This window comes from Aythya marila (assembly GCF_965140915.1).
Source record: "Aythya marila genome assembly, chromosome: 1".
In the NCBI taxonomy this organism is placed as follows: Eukaryota; Metazoa; Chordata; class Aves; order Anseriformes; family Anatidae; genus Aythya; species Aythya marila.
Window position 1 is genome coordinate 21,409,220 of NC_139042.1, and position 18,214 is coordinate 21,427,433.

General features: G+C 44.9%; 2 protein-coding genes across 2 annotated transcripts; both read left to right on the top strand.

Moving 5' to 3' along the window:
- Positions 1–6,394: 6,394 nt before the first annotated feature.
- RPL21 (ribosomal protein L21) lies at positions 6,395–10,925 on the top strand. Its single transcript, XM_082758242.1, has 6 exons — positions 6,395–6,474; positions 7,482–7,560; positions 8,150–8,211; positions 9,160–9,272; positions 9,918–10,068; positions 10,787–10,925. The coding sequence occupies exons 2-6, from the start codon at positions 7,494–7,496 to the stop codon at positions 10,874–10,876; spliced, it is 483 nt and encodes a 160-aa protein (XP_082614368.1). The 5' UTR covers positions 6,395–6,474; positions 7,482–7,493; the 3' UTR covers positions 10,877–10,925.
- Positions 10,926–15,147: 4,222 nt separating this feature from the next.
- RASL11A (RAS like family 11 member A) lies at positions 15,148–17,031 on the top strand. Its single transcript, XM_082751581.1, has 3 exons — positions 15,148–15,354; positions 15,470–15,606; positions 16,053–17,031. The coding sequence occupies exons 1-3, from the start codon at positions 15,234–15,236 to the stop codon at positions 16,503–16,505; spliced, it is 711 nt and encodes a 236-aa protein (XP_082607707.1). The 5' UTR covers positions 15,148–15,233; the 3' UTR covers positions 16,506–17,031.
- Positions 17,032–18,214: the final 1,183 nt, after the last annotated feature.

An 18,214-nucleotide genomic window follows, 5' to 3' on the forward strand; every position in this document is an offset into this window, starting at 1 on the left:
AAATCATGTACAACTTCGTATGTACTCACACAGCAAAGCAAATTTAATTTGGTGGAGTTTGAAGATAAAATTAAATTTGTGTTTACTGGAATTCAGCTAAGGCTAAGTAGAAAACATTCCTTTTCTTGAAATAAAACTACCAATATTTTATGAAGCCCTTTCCTTCCAACGAGACTCTTTGCCATTTCATAAGCAAAGACAATTATGTTAATGGCTCTGATTAGAACAATTAAAGAGAAATAAAAATGGCTACCTCAGATGCCAGTGAACCAGTGTAATTTCATAGAGTACTTATGAAACAGAGAATGATTCCACCAACATTTTTACTTTACTGATGTAGAGAAGTCAGAATCACAGATTAATACAATCTCTGGTACCTACAGAGGTCTTTAATTCAATCCTCTGCTAAGATTTGCTCCAGCTCAGTTTGCTCAAGACCATGTCCAGTTCAGTTTTAAATAACTCCAAGGATGTAAATTCCACCATCTCTCTGAACAACCTGGTTGAGTTTTTGACCATCCTTACATTAGAAATGTTTTCATTATTTTGAATTGGAATTTTCCCATGTTCTAACTTGTGTCCATTGCCTCATATCCTTCTCTTGCTCCATCTTCTCTACAGATGAAGTGGAAAACAGAGAGAAAATCCCCCCTTTGCCTCCTCCTCTGCTAGCTGCTAAACCCAGCTCTCTCAGCTTCTTCTCTTATGTGCTTCAGCCCCATGAACATCTCAGTGGCTCTTCACTGGGCTTGCTCTGTAAGTCTATGCTGTGTTCTGGGGAGCCCAGAACTAAAAACAGTCCTCCAGATGTGCTCTAACAAGTGCTAAAACTGTGAGAAATAAATCCTTACCATGCTGGCCAACTAGTGCCCTGGATGTAGCTGCAATAAGGGCACATTGCTATTGTCCATAAGGATCTTTTAAAAAAGCTTTTTAAAACTGGGAGTGATGTTTCCCTTTTCCCCATCACCAGGGACTTCACCTGACTGCCAGGGCTTTTCAAACGTGATGGAGAGAGGCTTGGCAGCTCCATCAACCAGTTCCCCAGGACCCTGGGATGCACGGCATCGGGCCCCACAGACTTGTACCTGTTCAGTTCCATCAGGTGGTCTCCAACCTCCAGCATTTCAGCAACAAAGCTCATATTCAGGTCTATGTAAAGCTGAATCTCTTTGCCCTCCAAATGTTAGTTTGCCTTGAAAAAAGTAATTGGTATGGCCAACCTGGCGTAGAGCTCAGGCTGAGCTTCTGTTAAAATTATACTTTATAGTGAATAAAATAGTCACATGCTAGAAATCAGATAAGCAAAAGGTAAACTAAGTGTGGCCCACACCAGCCTGCAATTTTTCCTAGTGTACTTATTTTGGCCAATCTATTTTAAAGCGATTAATGGCCAATTCTGTCCATGTCTGTTTATTCCTTATAGACATAAATTCTTTAAAGACACCAAGAGTTTTATCTGAGAAAAATCATCACTACTTAAGAACTGACTTTGTGCCACTGAAACCACCAAGAGGCCTGCTACTGCATGAGGGTTAGATTAAAAAAGTGTCCCCTAGCTCCCAGCTAGCAAGTCAAGGACAATCACTGAAACATTTATTGCCAGGGAAAAAAATCAACCCAATGACCTTTGTATTTCATGAATTGTGATCATATTCCTTAATAAGAAATGTCTCAGAACTAATCAGCGTACTATAAATAAGGTCACTGGGACTGTTGTGTACAGCTCTGATCACTGATACACAAAGAGCAATGTGTAGGAACGGGAGCAAATATGTAGTGCTTGCTGTGTGTTTGGAAGCTCCAAGAGCATGGATTATGAGGCTTAGTAAAACAAAGGTGTAAAGTGGGTATCACTCTTCTGTGTAAATAATTACAGAAAAAGAAACAGAGCAAACATAATTGATCTTCCAGCTAAAAGTACACAAAAGTTCAGCTGTAAACAAATGAACAGAAAATAACAGTATGCTCCTAATAAATATCAAGCCTCTCACTTCTTAAACTGTAACTCCCCAGAAAGATAGGAAGGGCTTAAGGGGGACTGTGAAAAATGAGATTTAAATATATATATATAATATATACATTATCAAAACAGGATGCCAACAGAAATCTCCATATTATGCAGATTTGCTGCTCACAGCAGTTCAGTTCCTCTACAGTAAAGGAGTTAAAAGGATCTGAAATTATCATCTCTGCTAGCCAATGAGTGACTAATCATCTTTACTCCAAATATATATATATATATAGCAAATCTGATGCTAACAATATGAGGAGTTGTTTTTTCCAGGTTAGATGGGTTGGACTCAGAGGAGGTTACAGAGAGACAGGTGACCTCAAAAAAATTAGTGGCACTTACAAGAAGTCTGAGGGAAAAAAAAAAGTATTAATGAAACCAGTTTCCTGAGAAGCCACTCCATTAGTGAGGGAGGAAAGGATGCTAATTGCTTTTGAAATGATGTTTCATAAACGGGAAGTTTGACAAATGGATTGTATTGTTTGGTGCCCGTGAGAAGCTGGTCTCAGTTACACGACAGGCTCTTTGTACGTTCCTAATGATTCCTAATGGCCAATAATGCGGTACTCGCATATACAAGCAGAATGCCATGTTATTCAAACAAGCAGCTGAATGACAGAATTTGTTCAGTATTTCAGATTTTATGTGGCAATCAAGAGATAATGGTGGAAAAAGGGCATTTGCTTGGCTTCAGTATCAGTCTAGCTGTATCTAGTAACACTTTGAAGCAGCAATTAATGCACAAATAACAGCAGCATACAGAAAACTTCCACCGATGTGTGATGTGCTGACCCCATCATTATTTTTGTTCTGCATATTATTATTTTTTTTTTGCCTTTCCAATGTTCTAGAAGCATATTGTCACTATTCTGCATTCCCCTCTCCATGAAATGCCTTACTGGTGATGCAGCTCGGTTACCGCACCTGCACTGGCACTTAAGCAATTCCACAGTGAGTCCACTCAAGGAGTTTGTCTGTAGTCATCTTCTTGCAAAGCGATTGCTGCTCTGATGCAAATTTTACTCACTTAAAGCTCTGACTTTTCATATTTACAGAGTGGGTTTTGTGGATGAGGAGTTGGACCAACTACCAGAAATAACCAGGCTGGTAGAACCAGAATCATTGGGAGGCTAGAGACCTGTGAAAAGGGGACAGAAGTATGACTTTGCAATGTAAGAGGATCATTTTGGAAAGAGTGAACAATGGAACAACACGATCAGCTTCAGTGGTGGCACATAACTTTGGATAGTAACTTTTTAATCAATGGCACAGGGTAAATGCAGTATGGATGGAAGCCTGCTATAGGGTAACCAGTCAACTTCATAATCTTGTTTTAATCTTTCCCATTTAGACTCTCGGTATTGCAGTGCTATCATGAGAGGAACTGCAAATTTCAATCGTCTTTATTTGACACCTAATCTCAGTTATTTCTGTTAAAATTTTGCTCCAGTCATAGTCAGTGGTGGTTTTTTTGTTTGTTTGTTTGTTTTCCCCCACATAATGAACGTGTAATGAATGTGAGACACAAGAAAACCTACACCCTACTGAAGGGGAATGTATTTCTTTTCACCTCAAAGCAATTTACAAACTCTCATTAATTTAAATTCCTTCTGCACCCCTGCTGAATAACCTAACATAAATGGAATGTCACACTCCACATCCTTGTGTATATCATTTGGTCCTCTGAGCTTAAGAACAAGACAGATCCCACTGCGCATTAGAAACTCAGTGAAGAATTCCTGACAACCCCATGTGCAGAATCGTCATAGCTCATTTATTCTGTAGAGAGCTGTTGTCCAGACAGATGCTGCAGAGAAGTGTCAGAAACAAAATGGGACTCTCCCAAAGAAGGTATCAGAATCCTGACTCTGGGAACTCAATGACCGGAAATGTTTTTCTGGTATGTTTTCAACACTAAAAAAACAAAGTGATGTTTATCTAGTCCCCACTCCTCTCACTTCCAATGGGCCCTACTTTTCAACATGCTCTCCCTAGCAACTTTCAGATTTGTTCCACCTCCAAGCCAGAAGGACTAGGATGGAAATTGGGTCTACCACAGTGTAGAAATATTTCCAGGGTACGTTAATGGGTGGAGCACCAGCCTGGGACTGGGTTTTTAGTTCTTCGTGGGTTTTTAGTTCTTCATGGGATTTTAGATCTTCATGCTAAGCTGGGTGTAGCTTAGCATGTTCACTCCAATCTTGAGGGTGGTGTTTCTGAAGTAGAACAGGCTTTTTTTTCTATACAGTGTAGGAGAAATTGGAATCAGAATCCTACAATTGCAGTTTGACCAAGGAAGAGCAGTTTAGCCTGAGTTTTTGAGGGGATGAAGCACGGCAGTAAGGGGAGCACCTGCAATGTGGAATACAGAGCTGTATCTCCCCTACATCTGCTTGCCTGCTAGCTCTGGTTTCCAGACCAGAACTCACCAAACACCTTGTGCAGCTTTATTTGCTGGAGACAAAAAATATTATTTATTATTTTGTGAGGCGCTTATAAATGCTCTGCAGTCTGAGTGCTCAGTAGGCAACAGTTTTGTGAAACTGCGTGTAGAGTGTTGGTAGATACGACAGACTTCTGGATCAAACCCAGACAGCATGGCCAGTGAATGATTCTATGATAAATTCTAAAACACAGTGGTTTCTTTGAAATATTGAGTTAATTAAGAATCCTGGGAATGTGTTCACCAAGCTGAATTTTACAAATGAGAACATCAGTGAAATTTCAAATAAACCTATTGTGCAATTTATTCGGAAAAAAAAATGTAGCAAATCTTGAATGTCTTACTTGGCCCCAAAGTAAGCAGAGTTCAATTAAGTTCGCAGTTAGTGCTCCCTTTTGAATTATATTTACCTGCCCTGTATGTTGAAATAAGTTTCAACATGTGGATTTTCTTCCCCATTCTTTCCTGCTTGATGTGGAGAAAAAAATTACCCTTTATGTAATTTACCCTTTATCATTGCCAAGAGTAGAGAGTTCAGCTCACTGAAAATATCTATCTTCCTTTATTTAATAGTGTCTTTTAGGATTTGGCTTCCTGTCTTCACTTTGCTTGATGTCTTTCCTGAAGTCTCTGTCTCTCTTGCCAATGTGCTTCTCCACTTAGGAGCTGTTCATGCTCATAACTACCTCAAGCTTGGAAAAGATCCATAGCACCTAGGCTGAAGGTATATTAAACAATACAGATTTCCACTGCATAGATACCAAGTGCTGTGAATTCTAGTTGTCATGGTACAGAACCGGAATACAATTTTTTCTAAATATAACAATATAAGAGATTTTGTGTATAGACAAGGCCTTTATCTGTCAAAACATGTCAGCCAGCTAGTTTTGCAGGTAGAACCTGATAGCACATTTAATCCTCCAAATCCATTCTTATCATCCTTAAATATTAAGCTAGCTTTAAACTGATGACAGAAAGGACTTAGGCCTAAGCCTTGCAAGACAACATTAGAGTAACTGTGAAGTTAGTCAGAGGATCAAATATGTTTTTATATATCGCTTTAAGTAATCATCACTCCCCCAAATTAAATAAGTGCTTCTTTCACTCGAAACAAGAATTCCTGCAGTAGGGCAAACTTATAGCTGAAACAAGTTTTGAACTGTCCCTGCGTGTTTGGACCAAGGGAGGGAGGCTCTCTTTTGACTCACTCCTGCCTACAGCCCGCTTCCCATTGTAATTCCTGTCTGCTCTGACATCCACGCTGCACAAACACCATGAGTCACGCTGCCAGCTCGGGAAGCTGCCCACCAGCCCGCTTCATTTGCGGGCACCACACTGCTGATGCAACCTGTGGCCGTACAGAGGCTCTTTGTTCAGGATTCGCACGTTATCTGTGTGGGAAAAAAAAAATAAATCACAGAAATTAGACATTATAGCATTTAATAATATGTACATATAAACGAACCTGAGCAGCCTCTTTACTTCTGATGGCTGAAGAATCCTGCTGGTTTGTTCCTCACGCTGGATCTTCTTGCCCAGGACCTTAATCCTGGCACCTGCGACTGACACACAGTACCAGATGGTTTGCAGCGCTGGAAACTAACGCAAAACACTTTATTTAACACCGTGAAACAACTTTTGACCACTATATTCCAAATTAACAGAAGCTATTCGTTAAGGAGCTGTATTTCAAGCTAACAAAAGCCCTACCCGGGGCGCTCAGAACCCCCCCACAGCCTCCCCGTTCACCTCAGAGCTCCCCCCACCGCCATTCCCCTCACCCCTCCCGCCCACCTTTCCCTTAGGCCCCCTCCCCCCGGCCGCCATTTTCCTCCCTCAGGCGGGCGGGAGGGTGGCTATTCTCCCGCCTGTCTCTTTCCGTCAGGCGCGCCGCGGACAGCCCCGGCGAGGCCCCCTATTTAAGCGCGGCCGCGGCGCCGGCCCCCTTCCTTTCGGGCCGCGCCGCCATTTTGTGGGCACACGCGGGGAGCGGCGCCGGGCCCACAGCGCCCGTCAGGTGCCGCCGGGGAGCGGCCGGGGGGCTCCGCTAGAGGGCTGGGGGGCTGTAGGAAGGGCCTTGAAGGGGTCGGGGGGTGAGGGGGGGAGTGGAGAGGCCGTGGGTTGGAGGCTGCGGCGTGGGGTGGCGAGTGGAGGGGTAGGCCGCGCTGCGCCGGGGGACTGCTGAGGGAAAGAGATAATAAAGGAATAAAAGAAGGAGGGTTTAGGGTAGTTTTACAGTGTAGGTCTCGTCCAGTAGGACATGGGGTGCACTAATGTGGGTGTTGAGTGCATAGTGTGAAGGGCCGGGGCTGAGGGGCGTCTGTGGTGGTGAGAGGCTCGAGATGAAGTTAAAATGCATTGCTAAAATCATAAGAAGCAACAGACTGGTTAAATTTATCATCTGTAATAGTAGTATCTGCAGTTATCTCATAATTTAGGTAGTAGAGATCTTGGTTTTTGGCAAGCCCTGTGAGGAGAGGCTGAGAGAACTGGGCTTCAGCATTCAGGGCCAAGAAGCACTTGGGGGGCACTTAACAGCTGTCATCAAGAAGATGGGGCCTGGTGCCTAATTAGGGGCACGTGACAGGAGAGATGTGTGTCATAAGGCTGAATGAGAGAGGTTATAACTAGATACAAGGAAAAACTTCTGTGTTACGAGGTGTTTGGCCTCCAAACTGGCTGTTCATCAGCCTGCCTCCATCATTGAAGGGTTTCAGCACCTGAGCAGGCAAAGCCCTGAGCCACTTGGCCCTCTCTCATAGCAGACATTGCTTTGAGGAGAGAGAAGGTGCAGGTGGTGATTTGCTATCATCCCACGTTACCTCAGCTGTGTGATTGCTCTATATAAATATTCTATTTGTTTTCTGTTAGTGTCTAATAATACTGCTTGGCCTGACCCTGATTTTTGGAAATGGCATCATTCTGAAGGCTTGAAGACTTTCTTTTTCTAAAATTCATGAAAACGTCATTAGTCAGTTTTTTAGTGAACCAGTAGTTCTGAACAGCCTTCATTCATTTTTGCAGTAATCATCCAAAATGACGAACACAAAGGGAAAGAGGAGGGGAACACGTTATATGTTCTCAAGGCCGTTCCGCAAACATGGTAAGTACGTGCTGTGGGGAGAAAAACTGCGCTAAACTACTGACCCGTTGGCTTTCAGCAGTCCCTAGGTAGTATGGATATACCAGCTTACATCAAAGGATGGGTATCTGGCAACTTGGGCCAAAACCCACAGAAAGATACACAAGTAAGCTTGTAGTCTTAGAGGTTATTTATTACTCTTTTGAGTGCTGGACAATGGTAATGGTACTATTTCTGCATTGCTTGAAAGTGAAGAAGATACGTCAAAAGTCATACTTAGTCAAAATGTACGGTTTCTTGCTTCTAAGTGATAAGTGATAGCAGCTGTATTCACAGTGAGATCATAAATAGTTGTAATGCTTTTTCAGCTTCTGCATTAGGGATGAGATTAAAATTGTAGTTTTCTTCACTTTTTTCTTTATTTTGGAAAGTGAAGAGGTAATTACTTTAAAATGTTTTTTTTTGTTGTTATTTAATTAATTTTGAATTTGAGTTTTTAAATCAGATGTTACGAAATGCGTGGTCTGTGTCTCCTCCCCTCCCGCCCCACCTTTTTATATGTGTGTGAAATTGGGAGCTTCATAGCGTCCATATTTGTGTCTCCCAACAGGAGTTGTTCCTCTGGCTACATACATGCGCATCTACAAGAAGGGCGACATAGTTGATATCAAGGTACTTTCTACAAAGCAGTGTAATTAACAACAAAAATAAAACAAACACAAAAAGCACAAATACCTGAAGCAGTGTTACCACTTCCATTTCCCTTTTTTGTGGTAGTCCTTCTGTTATTCATGTCGTATGTGTCAACACGAACAGCGGCTTCTGTTGGAGCAGTACTGGAATAACAATGCTACTGAGCCAGTATTAATGCTTCAGTGTCACGTACTTTGTGATCTACATTAGGCTGTGCTCTGTTGCTGTGTGCTCAGCTGGAAAAAAGTGAGTGAGGCACGCAATATCTAATACTTGGGTTGCTGCGTTGTGCCTGCTAGCTCACAGGAATCCCATGTGTCATTCTAGTAGATGCTGTTTCACCTGATCTGCACCTGCTACTCAGAAGAGCCATAGTTCATGCTGCATGGCTTATGCAGCATCATTTCCCATAAATCATTTTTTTTCTAGGACTTGTCATTTGAAATCATCCATACTTTCAACATGAAATTGTATTAAATTTGAGCATTTCACTAAGAATTCCTACTCTGTTGAATCCTTTAATTTCAGTTTGAAGTGCTGAGTTTTCATAACTCAGAGGTTGAAGTGTAATTTTTTTATTATTTTTTAAACTCCTGGAGAACTGTAGCATTTAGGAATTATCGCTTCTTGACATTCTGGAGCTTGATGATGATTGTCTCCTGTGATTGCTTGCTAAAGACAAAGTGATCGAATTATTTCACCGACGCTGAAAGCAACAGAATGGTCATAGAAGAATTTAGTAGTCTTCAGATACAAAATGTGTAGTTAGAAATTCTAAGGTATGAACAAAACAGGAGTGTTTTTAAATCAATCTCGAGTAATGTGGTATTTGTGCTTGAATTAACTTGTGAATGGAAAGCCCTCGACGTTGCTTGAATGTTTTAAAGCTAAAGTTGAGGCTTGATTCTCATTTTACCTCTTTAACAGGGTATGGGTACTGTTCAACAAGGTATGCCCCACAAGTGTTACCATGGCAAGACTGGAAGGGTATATAATGTCACGCAGCACGCTGTGGGCGTTATTGTTAACAAGAAGGTGAAGTAAGTAATGAAATTCCGAGCATCTAAAGTTTGTGCTGGGGGAAGTTGATCTGCAGTGGCACCCTCCTTTCACTTTGCCAGTTAGACATTTTTTTGTCTTGATTGGTCATTCAAGGTGGGTAAAGTACGTTTCCTTTTAAAACCCAAGCAAATGATGGTCGTTTGGCTTGGATCCTGTCAGAGGAAACAGTTCGTTATTCTTCTCAGCAGCACATAGTGACATTATCTAATGGGGATTTTCAGCTGACTTGCACATTTATATTGAAGGCTTTTTAAAGTACTATTTTTCAGCTTTATTCATCTTTTTGTACAATTTAGTTAGAAAAAGATACTTTTTTCCAGAAATGAGGCTAAAGTACAGTGGTGGTAGTTACTTGTCTGTATGCTCCAAGGTTAAGGTTAAAATAATTTATTCTCCAGCAATTTAAGGCTGAATTATCAGCATATTGTTATATATTAATAAGCTTTCAGTTACATAAATTAAAGCCGATTTGCATATGCAGCAATGTATTCTGAGTGATTGCCACTTAGAGAAAACTGATCTCTAATTGAGCTCATGGAGTTACGTGTGGAAATGCCATAATGCTGGCCTTGAAATGGCCTTTTTGCAAGTGCAGGAGATTAAAACCTGATTTCTTTTCTTAGGGGTAAGATTCTTGCCAAGAGAATTAATGTGCGTATTGAGCATATTAAGCATTCCAAGAGCAGAGACAGCTTCCTGCAGCGGGTGAAGGAGAATGAGAAGAAGAAAAAGGAAGCAAAGGAAAAAGGCATTTGGGTTCAACTGAAACGCCAGGTAATATTTTTATTGTAGTTGATGCACTGTTGATTCGGTTGACTAAAACATTATTCTCTTCCAAAACAACAAAACATAATGCTGCAAACTGAATTTATTTGTTAAAAAAACATTAATGAAGATGCTTACAGTACTCTGAAAAATCCAGGTCTGTTGCAAATTGTGTTGCAGGTGTCTGCTACCAGCCTCACTTAGTTTGTGTTCTTTTTGTAGGAGGTTCCTTCTTTTTCATCATTTAGGGTAGAGTGACAGCATGCAGCGTGTCTGCATCTCAGCTGTAATATTTGGTGCCTGAACAGACGTGCACTGTTCCTGGATGAAAATGATGTCCTTGGCTGTGAACAAAGGGCCAGATGCTTCCTGTTCAGAGAGTACTGTAGAGGGTTGCTAATCTGTTAAAACCTTTTAAGAATGACTTCTAGAGAAAGTAACATCTGTTTCTTCTAGAACCCCAGGCTGCATCACTTCTCGTTAACTTAGATTAGTAAATTGCAGAGGATGAAGTGTAGTTTTCTTCATTCAGCAGTGGAAGCCAAGTAAATTTTCTAGCAGATCATTTTTTTTTTTTTACAGCTAATCTTTGAAACAGTTTTTAAAGAGACAAGAAATGATAAAATTGCTGTAATGTTTATGTAGCAATGCATTAAGTGTCACAATTAATTTTGTGTAAGGCTACATCTGAGTTCGTGTTACAAGTTCTTTCTCTTTTCGTTTACAGCCTGCTCCACCAAGGGAAGCACACTTCGTGAGAACTAACGGGAAGGATCCAGAGCTGCTGGAGCCAATTCCCTATGAATTCATGGCATAATGAACATTTTGAAAAGATTAAATTAAAGATCTGTTTTTGGACAAGCGTATGCGATTGTGGCTGATTCATTTAAGTACTTTTTGAATGGATCCTTTAGAAAGCTTCTCTTAATGAAGTTTATTTAACTTGCTTTACGTGATAATTGGTCATTTAAATGACTGGCAGCTTTTGCTGGTCAGTTTGGTCACTGACAGACCATAAATTTTAGGGACGCTGAAAGTTGCTAATGCTCAGTGGTGATCATCCTTTGATTACCTAGTGGGGTAATAAGAGAGGACATCAAATATTTCACTGGCAAACTGAGAGCATATATCAAGAGCTAAGTGTCACTTGAAGAAAATGGTTTTTGAAAATAACTTGGAAAAAAATAAGGCCGTGGGCAGGCCTTTTTGTTTCATCACTGTAATGTGTAAAGGGATTCTTAGAGCATCCCCAGGCCAATAAGCATTCTTAGAAAAGAGTAGTTTAGTAACAACGCTTTTATGTCAAAACCGTGCCTTTGTCACTTGTTCTTTATTTAATGGACTGGCATAGTTCAGCACTTGGATTTTGTATGTTTATTACCTATCTGTTGGATCTAAGCGTCTGTCTGGATGTCCTAACGCATTTCTCTCATCCAATTAACTTCAGTAATGCTTCACAAAACCCTGGTGCTAGTTGCCCAGTGTTTGAGCAGAAGAACAATCAACTGTGTGCTAACCAAGGCTGGTTTTGTAAATTTTGTTTTAAGCTTGCTGAAGAATCTGCTGAAGGCAACGTGCTTAGCCTTGAAAATGCATGAACTCTAGCTTGGTGATAGTTCTGGATTATCTTTTACCTTCCGAAGTCTGATGTAAGGCACTGCATAGCTACCTCAAGTAAATGATGTAAAACTAACGTGTAGAGGTGAAATACCAGAGAAGCTGGTGATCTCAAGCACTTTGTAGGTGTCAATCACTGAAAATGACTGAACAGTCACTTGTAGGACAACTATTTTTTGAGGGGGAGTAATAAATGGAGAGATGAGGTTTATTTTTATCTTCTCAGGTGTTTCAAGCTGCATACAATCTGCTTAGAAATTGGGATTGATGCATGTTTAGCCTAACACTTGTCTTGCAGGAGGTGGAACTCCTACCTCTTAGCAGACTGATGAAGGGTGTTTTGCTGTTTTGACACGGTGGGTTAGGCATGGAGGGCGCCACCATCACCCGAAACAGGGCTGATGAATCTGTCCTAACTTTTACTGATTCATGCACTCAGCTCTTACAATCATGTGCATTTTTCTTGGAGCAGTTTGAGGTATATTCTAACCTTAGATCTTTATCAGCTTACTTGGCTTGTGAACAGCAATTTAAAATAAATATTTGTCTAGCAGGATAAGCGTTTTCCATTAGGCTTCACATCTGAAGGAGTTAAGTGGGAGGCTTTAGTGGGTGTGATCTTCGGTGCTGACCTTTTCATCAATTTCCATCCATTTCTTTTATGCCTGCTTGTCTAAGTTACCTTGGCTCTGCATTTATTTTGTGCTTCCCTGTCAAGACGCAAGTGGATCAACTAGCACCGCGATGAAAAGTTTAACAAGCACAAATTAAGCAGTGGGTAGCTTTCAACTTCTGGAACTTCCTCAGCAATTTGGGATAACAGGAGCAGGCAGCATGCAGAGGTCTCGTTTGAGAGCTGTGCTTCTGCAGACCCTGTGCATTGCGAGTTTTCCACTTAGCCCCTGTCCTTCCAAGGTCACTCGGCGGAGGGTAGATGCTCTAAATGCGTGTTTGGAATCTGCGTGGGCTGGGAGGGGAGGGAGGGGATGATTTCCTCGGTCTGGGTTCCCAGAACTGACTGAATATGAGGTTGGGTTTGTGTAGCAAGAGTCTCTATGTTTCTTCCGATCTTTGGAAGAAGCACAAACTGACAAAGGTTTAACCTTCCCTGGTTTATAGGTGCTGCCTTTTAGTCGCTGTCAGCGCGGCTGTGGTTTCCCGATGATCTCAGGTTTGGAGAAGCACAGCTCGGGTACTCGCAGACCCCTATCTGCTGTTGGAGTTGCTTAGCACGTGTTTAGCTGCCCTGTTTTTGCACGGTCCTGACAAAAGAGGGAGATCTGCGAATTGAGCAGCTGGTGAAAACTGGCTGTCATGAAACCAGCTCCTGAACTGACGTGCCTCCTTGATCCAAGAAAATCATTTTCAGTGTGCACACAAACTGCAAACTGCTGGGGAGGGGAGCAACCGCTGAGTTCAGCGTGCCTCTCTGGGAGGGTGAGGCACATCTGCTTGTGTCTGGAGTTGCAAGATCTCCCCTTCAGCTTACTCTAGGTGGGTGTTACACATCAGAGCCATTGCCCCTGTACAACACGTAGAGAGTGGAGTGCTTGTAGGCACTTCCACGCAGTGCTTGGTCTCCATTCAGGGAGCCTAATTCAGAGGTGAGGGCTGAGCTGTCTCCTGTGTCCCAGCTGGCCCAGAGGATGCCAAGAGACCACAAGGTGCAGTAGTTCCCAAAATTTTTGGTGTGGGGAGAAAGGACATGACTAAACTGGGCTCGTTTGTATGGATCCTCGTGATTCAGGGGTGCAGGGGACGCAAACTTCCCTTGTTATGGGAAGTTTTATTTTGGGGGTGGCGTTTCAATGCTCGCTGCTTTCACAGCTCCCAGCACCTGGCAGTCATCTGCCTGGACTCGTTTTCATGCCGCTCTCTCAAGGGCACGCTGAATGTGCTCTGATAGCTCTTTTATAAAGAAACGTTTAAAAATAGCCCCTGTTTGTGCACAAGGCCAGGGATGAGCGGCGCATGACAATGGGAGCGGATGACAATAGCGTGAACCTTTGGAAACCAAAAGCTTTTAGCGATGGAAGAAAATCTTGTTTACAAAAGGAAAAGCGGCATGACAGGGAGTGTTGGTGTAGAGATTTTAGAGGCAATCGGCTTCTGAGGGGAAAAATTGCCTCGTTGTTCCTGTAGGGGCTCTTGGGCACCGCAGTAACACAAATAATACACAGCGCTTCCTCCACAGCCTTAGCTGAGGGTGTTACCTGCTGTGAATCATGTGTGACTGGCTGAAGAGCCATGTGGCATCTCCATCAGGTAGAAAAACTCCGGGATTTATGGGGCACAAGGGGGAGAACTCAGGTGGGGCACAACTTTGGGGGGCAGTCGGTCCCCTGCCCGCTGTGGGGCTGTGCCCCTGGGAAGTGGGTGCTGTTCTGCCCCATCCTTTTGGTCCGTGGTGCCAGGGTTTCTTACCCTGGGGACGCTTTTGCTGTGGTGGAGCGGAGCTGGTGATGTTCTAGTGCCCTCCTCCTGATGTTTCGTGTCACTGGAGGTTTCCCAAGGAGTGCTTAGCAGGCACGGTTCCCGGGCTTTTGCCTGGACGTGGGGAGAAAGCAGGAGGGAGGGCAAGAGAAAGTAAAGAAAAACGTGACCTTTTGTCATCCCGTGGAGCTGAGAGCTGTGTCCCGCTGGAAGGGGACTGGACTAGGTGATTTTTCAAGGTCCCTTCCAATCCCTAATATCCTGTGTGCTTCTGTGAAAGGGGATGGAAATTTGCAGTGCCCAGCGTACAAAGGGCACTTGTGAAAAATGGGGAGCCTACAGCACCTCCCTTGGCACCAGCCTGCTCCCTTGCTGCCACCTCCGTGTTGTTTCCTGCTGCCTCGTGTTACCTCCCGGATAATAATAAAACCAAAGCATCCCCTAAATGAATTATTTCATTTGTAAACACTCACGTGCTGGAGATGCAGCACACTGCAGGAGCCAAGGCAACGGGTTGCACGGAGATGTGAACGTGCACCCAGCCTTTAGCAGGCTTGGGGCTAATTTACCTGCCGGGCTGTGCGATCCTTTCCCTTTTCAAGTTGCCTCCACTCCAAAAAAGCGAAGGGCTTAATCCACACCCTGGGGGCTGATAGAGAGCTTCAGTTTGGGGGCTGACCTGTAAACTTGGCTTTCTACACTGGCTGTAGAGGGATATATCCAGCTGCAGCCACGAGATCCAACCCCAAATCATTCCCCTTCTTTCATGCACCCAGCTACAGACCTGGGATCCAACCCCAAATCATTCCCCTTCTTTCCCCTCTCCATCCCCGGCTGCAGGGATAACCCATCCCGCGGGGTGATGCTGCACCCCAAACCTAACCACGACCCCCTAAACCTGCCCGGGGCGGTGCCGTGGGGTCCCCCAGCTTGTCCCAGAGAGCGGGGAGCCTTTGGGGAAGGGGCCGATGTAGGGACGGGGGAGGCGCGGAGCGGCTGCCGGGGGCCGGGCGCTGCAGCCGGGGCGGTGCCGCGCACGGAGCCGCCGCCGGAGCCTTTAAAAGGCGGTGGCTGAGGCCGAGCCGAGCCGGGCTGAGCCGAGCCGAGCCCAGCCGAGCCCCTCCATGCGCCTGCCGAGCATGTCGCAGCCCTTCTTGCTGGCGCCCATCGCCGAGTGCGCCCCGGGGCCGCCGGGCGGCGAGGTGCGGCTGGCCGTGCTGGGCGCCCGAGGCGTCGGCAAGAGCGGTGAGTGCTCTCTCCGGGGCTGCTCCGCTCCGGGATGTCCCCTCCTGTCCCTTCCCTGTCCCCCTTTTATCCCCTTTTGTCCCTCCGTCCGTCCTAACGAGCCCCTCTCTTCCAGCTCTCATCGTGCGCTTCCTGACCAAGCGCTTCATCGGGGACTACGAGCCCAACACCGGCAGCCTCTACTCCCGCCTGGTGCGCCTGGATGGCGAGCACGTCGCCGTGCAGATCCAGGACACGCCGGGTTGCCTCCAGGTACGGCCCCGCCGCCCCCCGCCCCAAAACCCTGGGAACCGGAGGGGGGAAAAAAATCTCGGCGGCTCGCTCCGGAGCCGCCCCAAATCCTGGCGGCAGCGGGTAGCTAAACAGGAGGCGGGTTTCGCTTTGAAATAAGGTTTGGGTCAAAAACTGTGATTTCTGCAGGGGCATGAGCTCGTGGTTCTGGTGGGGTTAGCTTTCAGCCCTTTTTCCTAAAAAAATAAAAAGCCCTGGGTTGGGGAGCTGGGCATGCTGCCGTCCAGCTGAGCGTGGGATGCCCCGAGTGGTGCCTCGCTTCCTTAAATTAGATCAGTTCTCTGCCACTTGAGGGCTCAGCTTTGGAGCCTGTGTTTCCTAAAAGGGAATCAGCCAGGCTCGGTCCCCTAGGACAGAGCTCAGACCTCTCGGGACGATGTCAAAGCCTTGGCTCTGTCGTGCCGCAGGTGCAGGGGGACCGCGTGCAGGTGCTGGACTCGCTGTCGAGGTGCGTGAAGTGGGCAGAGGGCTTCCTCGTGGTCTACTCCATCACGGACTACGGCAGCTACCAGGCGGTCCGAGCCCTCCATCAGCACATCCGCCAGCTCCACCCGGACGCCAGGACCCCCATCATCGTGGTGGGGAACAAAGCCGACCTCCTCCACGCCCGGCAAGTGCAGGCCAAGGAGGGACTGCAGCTGGCCAGCGACCTGGGCAGCTTGTTTTTGGAGATCTCCACCAGCGAGAACTCCCAGGGTGTGTGCGACGTGTTCCAGTACCTCTGCAAGGAGGTCAGCAAGCTGCAGCACGCCGGCGGCGCGGACAGGCGGCGGGCATCCATCATCCCCCGGCCCCGATCCCCCAACATGCAGGACCTAAAGAGACGTTTCAAACAGGCTTTGTCTTCCAAAGTCAAGTAAAGCCTCCGGGGCGACCCCATAGACTCTTTATTTTTGTAAACTAGTGAACGAATAAAACCACAAATCTTTATTTTTGTACTAATGCCAAAAGTATGGAAGTAAGTGTGTTGAAGCTTGCAGTTTCTATGTTGTTCCCTTTTGTTTGGTCTCGTAGGGTTATGTTATTTTTCAAAAAAAAAAAAAATGCTGCATAGCAACTGAGTAGATGTGGTTGGAGAAGGGGATTTTTGCCAGCAGGTTTTGATTCTATTTTTTTTTCTTTTCTTTTTTTTTTTTTTTTCTTTCTGTTTTGGGCTGGGATTTGCTGTTTTATTCTGCTGAAATGACTTTTTTTTTTGGGCGTCAGTTTCCTGCTTGTAAAATTATGATGATGATGATGATGTAACCTGCCTTTATAAAATGCTTGGAAAGCCCTTGTTGGAAAGCTTTATATGAAAGGGGAAAAAAAAAAAAAGAAAAAATAGCCTTATTAAACATGAAAAGAGAGAATTGCCTGTAAGAGTACTGCTTATAATAGGATCTCTTTCCTCCTTCAGTGACTGCTGCTTTGCTTGCACCTGTCCCCACCCGAAAGCTGACAAGCTGTTAGCAATGAGCTCTGATTTCGGATTTCTAGAGCTCTGTCCCTAACGGGAGGGCTGAGCCTCTGCTGCACATCACCGTGGGACAAAGTGCTGAGCAATCCGCGGCTGAGCTGCGTGGGGGATTGCTGCTGCTTTCTGCGGAGCCGTGTGCTAGGAGGGACTGATGCGTGGGTTCCCTTAGAGAAAATAGCTGCATTTATGAGGAATCACATCTCCCTCTTCCCCAGGGCGATTCTGTAGCCGGTTGGAAGCGGGTCAGACTTTTTCCTCCTCTTTTACGTCAGCTCTCCCACCCTACCCAAGTGATTTTTATGTATTTATTTATTTTTATTTTTTTTTTTTATTAACGTTTGCTGGCTGTCTAAGCACAGAACGTGGGTTTTGCACTTCAGATCTGCCTCCGAAGTGCGTGCGTTGTGCTGGTAAAAATAAAGCTCTGCTCCATGCTGAGCAGAAAACGTGGAAGTGGAGTAATGGCTTGCTGTCCCTGCTCCAACCTGACTCCACTACGGAGAGCAGGAGGGATGCAGCTCAAGATCTACACGGGCAGACCCAAAGCAGGGCCGCGAATTGGGCTCAAACCTCTTGAGTTAATTACTGGAAGTGCCAGAGCACGGTGACAGCCTGGACAAGGGATGTTAGTGGTTGAAATGCACTGAAAATATTTTTCTTCAGCCTGAGAAAGGCTGAAGAAAAATCCCAGGTCCACGACTCTGGGATGGGGGCTTGAGAGGAGTGGGGGCACTTGGTTAATGGGGATGGATGCCTTCGTAGTGAGCTCAAAATCAACTTCAGGGGACACAAATTCATGGGGAAATTTGAAGGGGAATTTAAAAAATCACAAAATCACAACTGGGGTATTTAGGCAGCATTTCACTATTCTGAAGATGGGGAAAACAAACTGTTTTCCAGGAAAACAAACAAACAAACAAACAAACAAAAAACCCACAGTGCTAGGGTGTTGGTTACTTTTGAAACTGTGGCTGGAAATGATGAAGTTTGATTCCCCCCTTGAGCACCCAGTACAGGGTTTCACTGAGCGAGCTGCTAAAGGTGATCAGCTTGTACATGTCCAGAAAATACACCCAGCATTGAGCCCTGGTGCCCGCTGTCCTAGTGAAGCAG